General features: G+C 43.1%; 1 protein-coding gene across 1 annotated transcript; it reads left to right on the plus strand.

Annotated features, from left to right (window-relative positions):
- Positions 1–4466: 4466 nt before the first annotated feature.
- Positions 4467–11385, plus strand: LOC118011015 (olfactory receptor 1G1-like; the record flags this gene model as incomplete). Its single annotated transcript, XM_035005593.1, has 2 exons — positions 4467–4637; positions 10549–11385. Coding segments are annotated over exons 1-2 (1008 nt in total), but the record flags the coding sequence as incomplete, so codon positions are not given.
- Between the last annotated feature and the right edge of the window lie 8 nt (positions 11386–11393).

The raw sequence follows: 11393 nt of genomic DNA on the forward strand, positions 1-11393 counted from the left end.
GCAGACACTGGAATGGCGGCATCTGTGGTATATACGATGGTCACCCCTATGCTGAACCCCTTTATCTATAGCCTGAGAAACAGGGACATAAAGGGGGCTCTGTGGAGGCTCTCAGGCTGGAGAAGATGCTCTATTCTGTAAAGGGTCCTACCCCAGACTGGAAGCTCAGGCTCTCTGAAATGCCTTCTCCCTGCACTTCTCCACTGCAATTTTGAAAACTCAAGCTCAAGGTAGGATGGATGCTCGGCATCACGAGCAGGTTCAATAAATAGAGAATGCCTGACTGCACAGAAGTAGAATAAGATCAACTGGCCAAGGATACAGCTCAACATGGAAGAAGGAATGGCCAGCAATGGCCAGCAATCCCTACAGGGTGACTTGATTAGTAGGTATAAGTGTCCAAGCAGATTCAAACCACAAAGTGGGAATCTCCAAAAGAACATCAGACAGAACTCGGGTTCTGGGATGAAGCCAGGTATCAGCTCGGTCTATGACTAACGGGTCCCCCTCACCTATAAGCAATGCTCACAAGAGGTGGAAGGGTCAAGTGCTCCGAGTTTCAGGGACCATTTCCAAGCCCAGCTTTGGAAGCAACTCACTGAGAGGGGCTAACCTACACACAGAGAAGGCTGAACCAAGAAGACACAGTCTTTGCTGGGACTGAGAGAACAAGAAGAATTCTAGGGGAAAAACTAGGCACAGAGAGTTCAGAAGACCAGCCCTAAAACACACTACAGGGATCAGATCTTAGATTGTGACAAAGAGGGATTATTAGTTATGGACAAGTCCTTGATTCTTTGGTTTTTAAACTCTGGGTTATTTCATTTGTCTCAACTGCAGAATAATACATGCTCATTATAGTAAATTTGTAAAACATAGACAAATAGGAAAAAAGAAAACATGCACTATCCCTCCTTATAAAGAAAATTATTGATAATACTTTACAGTATTTCCCACTTATCTTTTTCTAATGACTTTTTGTCTTACTATGTCGAGAAAACACTGCTGGTACAATTATATATACTTTTTTTGCTTAATCTTATAACATGAGTTGTCTCCATATTATTATCTCTTCCTGAACATTTGGCTGTCTGAGATTACATCACAAAAAATGTCCATGATGTATATGGCGTTTCACCATGGTTGGATGATTAGGGGGTTCCGAAGCTTTCACTATTACAAATAATGATGCAGTCAGAAAGGATGAATACCCAACTTTTAGGGTGCCTGGGTGGCTCAGTTGGTTAAGCGACTGCCTTCAGCTCAGGTCATGATCCTGGAGTCCCGGGATCGAGTCCTGCATCGGGCTCCCCGCTCGGCAGGGAGTCTGCTTCTCCCTCTGACCTTCCTCCTTCTCATGCTCTCTGTCTCTCATTCTCTCTCTCTCAAATGAATAAATAAAATCTTAAAAAAAAAATACCCACCTTTTACATCAACATGGATGGGACTGGAGGAGATTATGCTAAGTAAAATAAGTCAAGCAGAGAAAGTCAATTACCATATGGTTTCACTTATTTGTGGAACATAAGGAATAGCATGGAGGACATTAGGAGAAGGAAGGGAAAAATGAAGGGGGGGGGAATTGGAAGGAGAGATGAACCATGAGAGACTATGGACTCTGAGAAACAAACTGAGGGTTTTAGAGGGGAGGGGGGTGGGGAGATGGGTTAGCCTGGTGATGGGTAATAAGGAGGGCACGTACTGCATGGCGCACTGGGTGTTATACGAAAACAATGAATCGTGGATCACTACATCAAAAACCAATGATGTATTGTATGGTGACTAACATAATAAAGTAAAATTAAAAAAAACAAATAATGATGCAAATAAATTTGCAAATGCAAAAAAAGAGATGATTTTCATATATTCATAGTCTCTTACATTTAATATTTTCAAAAGTAGAATATTGAAGTAGTACCTTTTTAGGGCCCTTTATCCATTCTGCCAAGATGCTCAAATGAGAGTGCCCATTAGACTACATCCTCTCCATATTTTGATGTTCACATTTTCCCCTTAATTATAACTGATATGATAGCCAAAATAGTATCTCTTTGACTTAGTTTTAATTTCTTTGATTCTTGGTGAAGGAACTGTTTTCCTGAGTCTGTTAACTATTTTTTTTTCATTTCATTCTTTTTTCAGTTTTTTCTGTTTTTGTTATTATAATTCCAGTGTAATTAACATACAGTGCTATATCATTTTTAAATTGAAGTGTGGTTGACAAATAGTATGTAGTATAATAATATTAGTTTCAGATGTATGGCATAGTAATTGGACAACCATATACACCACAAAATGCTCCCCACAATAAATTTATATTTGGGAGTTGGGAAACAGCTAGAAATAATCTTAGGAGGAAAAGAAATCATAATGGCTATTAGAAAATATTGTTATCTGAATGAAAACCAATTATGAAATATTATTTACAAGAAATTCTTCACAGGAAAATTAGTCATATGCAAATGTTAGAAAAGCAAAGAAAAGACTATAAAATACTAAGCCTAGAATCCATCTGAAAAAGAATATCAAGCCAAGCAAGAAAACAGATGAGAACAAAATATGATAAAATAGAATAAAACATACAATAGAGAAGACCTACAAAGCTAAAAGATATCTTGAAAAGATAACTTATATTCCTCTGATGAAAATGGTTATATGGGGAAAATACCAACCATCAATAAGAAGAAAGAAAAGAGTGACATTACCTCTGATATTAAAATAAAGGGGATATTATGAACAATGTTATATACATTTTAAAATTTAGATTAAATAGACAAACTTCGAGGAAAACATAATTCATCAAAACTAATATAGTAAGAAAAAGAAAACCTAAATAAATCTATAACCATTGGGAAAGCTTCATTAGCAGCCCTTCCTTAAAGAAATATTCAGGCCCAAATGGCTGCAAGAGTGCGTTTCTATACACAATTCAAGAAAGAAAACTTTTCAGGCTTGCAAACCCTTTCAAAAAAATAGAGAATGAAGGAACACTCACCCAATTCCCTTTATGAGATTAACACAAACTTCATACCAAAAGCTGACAAGAACATTGCAAACAATTACAGTAAGAAGTTGATCTTCCTGAAGATTAATGCATCAAAGAAATTTATAAAATACATGCACCAATTCAAAGTAAAATATTAGCAATACAATCACACCAATGCAGAAGAAAATAAGATGCATCATTACCAAGTTGAGTTTTCCCAGGAAAGAAAGGTGGATTTCAAATTCAAAACTCAACCAAAGTAAGTCACCATATTTATACAGCAAAGGACAAAAATCATCTGATGCAAGAAAAACATCTCAACAGATGGGAGAAAAAACATGTCATAAACTTCAACATCCACTCACTGAAAAGTCCTCTTGGCAAAATGGGGATGGAAGAAAACTTTCTTAATCTGAAAAAGTTGCCTTTTTTTTTAAACATACGGCATATATAATACATAGGGTTATACATTTAAATCTCTGCTATCTAAACAGGGAACAAGACAGAATACCGTCTCTCACCACAGCTCTCCCACACTCTCCCTGAGGTCTCTTCAGGGCAGTCAGAGGAGAGAAAAGAAAGGAAGGATGTAAATTCTCTACAGGAAGAAACAAGGCTGCATTTTGTTTATAGATAACATTTCCATATAACTGCAATTCAAAAGAGTCTATGTAGGAACCACTGGAATAATTAGTTATCATCCTGCAAAAACAAATACAACATAGACACACACACACCCCCACTTCCCTACATAAAAGAAAAATAATTCCAGGTGCACTAAAGAACTGACTGGGAAAAGCAAAATTATAAAGTTTTTAAAGGTGAATGTTGGAAAATATCTTCCTGAACTCACGAAAGAAAGGACCTCTTCAACCAGACACAAATAAAGCACTCGGGGGGAAAAAAAAATTGATGTATTCAATCAGTTAAAATAAAAATACTGATGTCGCAAACAGCTCTATAAACAGTGAAATGACAAACCGGAGATAGAGGAAATGTTTATCGTGTATATAAATCAACAAAGGACTAGGATCTAGAATAAATAGTTCTACAGAGTTCTATAAATAAATCAGAATATTTAACTGATACAGATAACTAAATGGAAAAATGAAAAAAAATCAAAACAAGCAGTTTCAAAATAAGGAAATAAAAATACTAATGAGTGGCACCTGGGTGGCTCACTCCAGCCTCCCACTCTTGATTTCCCCTCAAGTCAGGATCTCTGGCTGGTGAGAGCAAGCCCTGTGTCAGGGTCCATCCACAACCCCGAGTCAGCTTCTCTCCTCCCTCTCCCTCTAGTCCTCCCTCTGCTCCCTTCTCTCTTGCTCTTTCGCTCTCTCTCTCTTTCTCTCTCTAAGATAAATAAATAAATATTTTTTTTTAATGCTAAGGAGTATAAGAAACTCAATCTCATAATTAATCACTGAAATATAAAAATCAAACCATCAGGAGATGAGCCCCAAACCACACACAAAGCAACATGACCACAGTAGAAAAGGCTGAAACCACCAAGAGTCATCCAGGATGTGGTCCAATGAGCACTCTCACACATTGCGGGTACAAGTGCAATTTTGGGACAATCTCCTTGGAGGTCAGTTTCACAATGTGTACTAAACTGAAGGACATGGACATCTTGGAACCCAGTGTATGGGTATGTGCACAACAGAAAGGAATGCATGTGGGGGCACCTGGGTGGCTCAGTTGGTTAAGCAACAGCCTTCGGCTCAGGTCATGATCCTGGAGTCCCAGGATCGAGTCCCGCATCAGGCTCCCCGCTCAGAGGGGAGTCTGCTTCTGCCTCTGAACCTCTCTCCTCTCGTGTTCTCTCATTCTCTCTCTCTCAGATAAATAAATAAAATCTTTAAAAAAAAAAAAAAAAGAAAGGAATGCATGTGCGCACCAAGACTCAGGTGCCAGAATGATCACCCCAGTATTATTCCTAATAGCCAAAGAGCCAGCTATGCCTTCCACAGTAGACTGCACGAGTAATCTGTGGTGTTGTCCTACAATGAAGCAACTCACAGCAATGGTAATGGACACACTGCCACTATGCACACCTATCTAGATAATCTCACGTAAGTAAAAATAGCAAACAAAAGGAGCCAGAAAAAAGAATACACAGTGAATGAGTGCATTTACTTAAGTTCAGAAACAGGCAAAGCTAAAAGAAACTGTTAAAAGAAGATAGGGATTATTGCACTTCCAGAAGGAGAGAAAAGTCATGATTAGCAGGACACACAAAACGAGCCTCAGACGTGCTGGCCATGTTTGACTTCTAAATCTGGGAAGTCATACAGAGGTGATGGTTTCTAATATTTCCTTGAGGGGTAGTATTGTGTTTTGCACAATTTTCTGTATGTCTTACCCTGTAAGGATTAATTTTTTAAAATACACACCTTGATTACTACTACATAGGCACCAGGATATCTATCTACATTTCTATCATACAAAAATCTCTCGTGAGAGAAGGATTTTCTGTATGTTATCAGTGAACTCATTGAACAGAAAACCATGATCTGAATTTACACAAGGGTATTGAGCAATGTGCCTTTGTATGTACTCAGTGTGAATACACATTCCTTCTGTTGTGGAAATAGTATGTGTTTGTGTCCCCAGGACCCTCCGAGAGAATCACAGACAACATACATACACAGTAATACCAAACCCACAATGTCTGAAATCAGAACTTGGGGAGGCTATAGGGTTACATAAGGAGGGGTTGTGACCTGTATGAGACAATACTAAACATGAACACCCTTCGGTTACATGCATCCACCCACATGACTAAGTGTGAAAGAAAAATGCTGAACAATACAAGCAATTCACAGAAGAACATAAAAAGCATAATTCCGTTCACATAAAGAAGAAAAACAGGCACATTTAGAGTAAACTATACAGTGTATCATCTATGCATGGGGGTTATCAAACTGAACACTGATACAGAGGGTAGGGAGCCAGCAAGGAAAGAGACAGGCCACTCCCATTGGTAGGCAGCAGTGTTAATAAGCAAGGAAACTCACCCACAGGGCATGTCTTGTCTTGGGCACCCCAGGACAAGAAGATAGGCACACCTGCCCATCAGAATCACAGAAGTTTAGATACAGAGAGGCCTCATAGGGGTTCAGTCACTTTGTCTTCCAGAGGGTCTCGAAGGCACCTTGCTCAATCAGGGCTGCGTGCTTGAAAATGGCGCCCACTGTGGGAACAGTGGGCAGAGCTACATTCTGAAGACAGGGGAGGGGGTGGGGAGTCTCCCATTGCCTGGGGCCAATTCATGGATCAACTGGTGGTCACATCTTCTCCAGGACCTCCCCCACCGTGCATATGTGGCAAAACTACAAAGAACAGCAAGAAATGATATACAATGTTCACAACGGTGATTTCCTCAAAAAGGGGGAGGAAAGGATATGATTGAAAATAGGTCCACACAGGGCTTCTACAGGATTCAACTATTTAAGCTGAGTGCTAGGAGAATGGGCATTCATTATATTATCATTCCTTCAATAGCAAATGTATGTTTTATAAACTTTTTTGTATGTAAGACACAATTACAACAAAAAATAAATTCAGAGATTGGGGCACCTGGGTGGCACCTGCGTGGCACCTGCAGTTGGGGGTCCAACTGTTGGATTTGGTTCTGGTCCTAATCTCAGGGTTATGAGATCCAGCCCAGCATGGGACTCAGTGCGTAGCATAGAGTCAGCTTGGGATTCTTTCTCCCTCTCCCTCTGTTCCTCCCACCCATGCTCTCTCCCACTAAAAATGAATAAATAAATCTTTAAAAAGAAATTCAGAGATTGCACCCCGAGCGTTATACAGAGTCTACGTTGGTTCGTATCTCTGGTCACTGGGGTCATAGAAAATAGGAATATTCCCTCTATTACATGACATTTGAACTGTTGGTCATATTCTTGATCTATAATTTTTTGAAGATTTTATTTATTTATTTGAGAGAGACCACAAGTGGGTGGATGAGCAGAGGAAGAGGGTCAAGCAAACTCTGTGCCAAGCTCAGACCCCAATAATGGGCCGATACCAGGACCCCAAGGTCATGACCTGGGCCAAAATCAAGAGTCAGACACTCAACCACCTGAGCCACCCAGGCACCCCTGCTCCTGATCTGTTTTATCTTCAATTTTTTTCCTTTATTCTAGGATTGACTGTATTTCATCCATGGGGATTGGGCTCTAATTAGAAAGGGTAACTCTATGATAGAGACAGGCCCTGTTCAGGATCAGGCCAGGAAAGATGCATCCAAGCAGCACCTCACCCAGGGGAAAACCAGGAGTCCCCGCATGGATCCCAGCCGTGGTCATCTGAATGGTATTATCACTGACACTTCTGGGACTCAGGGGGCCCTGATGCAGAGGGGCGAGCTGGGAGGTTGGACAATTGCCCCATCTGGGCTCTAACTAGGAGAGGTGGGAATGGGTCCCAGGAGACACTGCCTGTGAAAAGTCAGCAGCGCCTGTGCCTGAGATATCACCAAAGACCCGAGTCTTTAGTCTGTGCTGCTCCTACAGACAGGGAAGGGCTCTGTGACTCTAGCCATGTCTTCTCGAGCAAACCCGATCTCCTTCCTGGAAGTGTCAGAGACTGAGGCTGGCCAACTTGTCCAGGTAAGAACTGAGGCATATGGAGGGGGAGAGAGCAGTCTACCTTAACCCCCTATAAGAATGCTTGCGCGCATGCGCACGCGCACGCACACGCACACGCACACGCACACACACACACACACACACACAGCAACTGACCTTCTCCTTTTGCTTTTTCCCTTTCTATCCTACATCCCCATCTGCCAATCAATTTCTGGCTCTTCAGATCACTAGGAGGGCCACCTACCTCTGGGGTTCTTCATGTGCCTGACAGTCTAGGCTGAAGGCATTGAAGAGAATGGGCTTCAGACTACCCTTCCCCCAGCCCCATCTGTGTCCTGGACTAAGCACACCTCCCTCTCAGTTCACTTGGGCAGGTGTGGTTCCAGAATCTCTCTCAGCCACCACACCAAGTCAGTACCAGTAACTGAGTCCTCTACATCCAGTTAGAGTTTACCTAACTTGTCCATACCCTCTCTTCTTCTAAAAACTTGAGCCAGCAAATAACTATTCCAGATAGACTCACGGATTCCCATTCTTCCATTAATAACCGGGGGCTGGGGGGACCCTGATGATTCTGTGATTTGACCAAGTTTATGCCAAAACACCAAAGGCTCTGCCATTGACAGTTCTGAGTAGAGACAGAACCCTGCAGAGGCGGTGCTGCTGACGGTGAAGATGGTGGTGGCGGCTTCTGTTGTTCACACCTCACAACGTCGCCCAACCTGCAGGCACAGACCAGAACACCACAACCACCAAGCACCGTCACTTGATCAAAAACAGCAATAACATGGGGGCACCTGGGTGGCTCAGTCGTTAAGCGGCTGCCTTCGGCTCAGGTCATGATCCCAGGGTCCTGGGATCGAGCTACGCATCGGGCTCCCTGCTTAGTGGGAAACCTGCTTCTCCCTCTCCCACTGCCCCTGCTTGTGTTCCTCCTCTCGCTGTGTCTCTCTCTGTCAAATAAATAAAATCTTTAAAAAAAAAACAGTAATAACAATACTAGACCCTATTTATTGAGCACTTACTGGGTGCCAGCCTTGGTCTAAATATTATACAGTCATTTTTTAACCCAATGTAATCTTCACAACCACTGGATTCAGTAAACTCGGAGAGTATTCCATTTGAAACGACGTTGACGCTAAAGCCAAAAAGTGTTCAGCAACTTTCCAAAATCACATCAAGATTAAGAGTGGGAATGCTTGGAGGCTCAGTCTGTTGGGCATCCGACTCTTGATTTTGCTTCAGGTCTGATCTCCGGTCCTCAGAGAGAGCCCTGCATTGGGCTCCTCCTCTGCGGGGAGTCTGCTGGAGATTCTCCCTCTCCCTCTGTCTCCCTCACTCCCCACTCGCTCACTCATTCTCTCTCTCGCTCTCTAAAATAAATAAATCTTTTTTTTTACTATAACCTTTTTTTTATTCTTATGTTAATCCCCATACATTACATCATTAGTTTTAGATGAAGTGTTCCATGATTCATTGTTTGTGCATAACACCCAGTGCTCCATGCAGAATGTGCCCTCCTCAATACCCACCACCAGGCTAACCCATCCTCCCACCCCCTCCCCTCTAGAACCCTGTTTGTTTTTCAGAGTCCATCGTCTCTCATGGTTCGTCTACCCCTCCGATTTCCCCCGCTTCATTCTTCCCCTCCCGCTACCTTCTTCTTCTTTTTTTTTCTTAACATATATTGCATTTAAAATAAATAAATCTTAAAAAAAAAAAAAAAACAAGTAAAGAGTGGGGAGATTCTGTCTGACTCCCAAAGCTATATTATGTTTTTATGACAACCCTAAACAAACATGACATGAAGCCACTGACCATTCATCATCACCACCTTTGCTTCTCCACACCATCAAACAGGATCATGGGAATTTCTCATCTTGATTGCACATCATGGTTGATAAAGAAACTTCAAGAGTTTCCAGCCTTTGGTCCCTTCAATACACCTATCAGGTAAGGCTAGTATCTGTATCTTACAGAGAAGAAAAAATACAGGGAGAAAGGGAGAAAACCTGTCCCTGAGTTTAAAAGGCATGTGAGGAATAGAGCTGTAAAGCAGGGCATCTGATGTTTTTCCACTGTATCGTGTGTCCCTGCTTCACATTTCAGCAACTGTAACCAACAATGACAGGAGCGTCATCACCCTTGAGAGTAGCCGGCCCTCCATCCGTGTTGTATCAGTCATAACGCCCATGACTCCATGAAGGTGCTGCTCATGGTCCAGATGAGGAAACACACATTCAGAGTTAAGTAGCTGACCAAGGTCAGACCGAGAAAAGAAGCAGAGAGAAGCTTCCCATCATGTCTCCAGGACGCCAAAGCCCAGAAAATAAAAAGATGTTGGTGGTGAGTTTGATGATGACAACGAAAATGATGTGCCCTTAATGATAGAACACATCTCAGTTTCCAACATTCTCATGTCCACACTGACTCAGTGGAGTGGTCCTCTAAGGCAAAGAGCACCAGAAACCCCACTACACCTAGAGACCCCTGGTCTGCACTGGCTCCTCTCTGGAAAAACTTCTCCTCCTCCATCTCCCTCAGGATGCACTCACACACTCACACGCATCCACACAGGCACCCTGCGGTGCCCATGAAATCCTAGTAGATGTATGACCCCAAAATGAGCTCCAAAAGAGAGGAGACTAAACCTGCTGTTCTAAGTCTTTTAGAAAGGGAACTAAATTTGAAGAAGTCCTTTCAGGTGAATCCCAGGTCAGTGTCACTCAGACAATCCATGCCAAAACCTTGCTACATGACAGGAATCTAGAACCCAAACTACAGCTCACCCTGATGCCTCATTATCACAGTCCACATGTTTACAAACCCACAGTTTCAATTGCTAGTCAATCTCAGTGACTTTTCCAAGGAATAGAGAAAAACAGACCAAAGCCCTTGCAGTCTCTACTATTCAGAGACTACCTTTACTTAAGCAAAATTCTCCTCCAATTTCTCTACTTTAAGGCAATCAGAAACCACACCAGCATCGCTGACTTCCTGCTCCTGGGCTTCTCTGAACACCCAGAGCAGCTGCCTCTCCTGTTTGGCCTCTTCCTGGGCATGTACCTGGTGACCGTGTTGGGGAACCTGCTCGTCATCCTGGCCATAGTTGCTGACCAGCACCTCCACACCCCCATGTACTTCTTCCTGGCCAACCTGTCCCTCATCGATACCTGCTTCTCCTGCACCATTGTCCCCAAGGTGCTGGTGAACATCCTCACACAACACCACACCATCTCCCACACTGGGTGCCTCGTGCAGATGTACTTCTTCATAGCACTGGCCCTGCTGGACGACTTCCTGCTGGCCGTGATGGCATATGACCGCTACGTGGCCATCTGTCTTCCTCTCCACTACACCACGATCATGTGTCCCCAACGCTGCCTGCTGCTGGTCGCCGCATCCTGGCTCTGCGCCCACCCCCTGGCCTTCTCCCTCACCCTCCTCATGTCTCAGTTCTCCTTCTGTGCCTCCCATTCCATCCCACACTTTTTCTGTGACCTTCTCCCTCTCCTCAAACTTGCCTGCTCAGACACCCAGCTCTTGCAGGTCATGATGTTTGCTGACGCAGTCCTCTCGGGCGTGGTCCCTCTCACCTGTGTCCTGGTCTCTTACACCCACATCATGCACACCATCCTCAGGGTCCCCTCGGCTGAGGGGAAGCACAAAGTCTTCTCGACCTGTGGCTCTCACCTGACAGCGGTCACTCTCTTCTATGGGACGCTTTTTCTGGTGTATTTCCAGCCCTCATCCTCCTACTCAGCAGACACTGGAATGGCGGCATCTGTGGTATATACGATGGTCACCCC

Source organism: Mirounga leonina, unplaced genomic scaffold, assembly GCF_011800145.1.
Source record: "Mirounga leonina isolate KUSES-001 unplaced genomic scaffold, KU_Mleo_1.0 Mir_130225, whole genome shotgun sequence".
In the NCBI taxonomy this organism is placed as follows: domain Eukaryota; kingdom Metazoa; phylum Chordata; class Mammalia; order Carnivora; family Phocidae; genus Mirounga; species Mirounga leonina.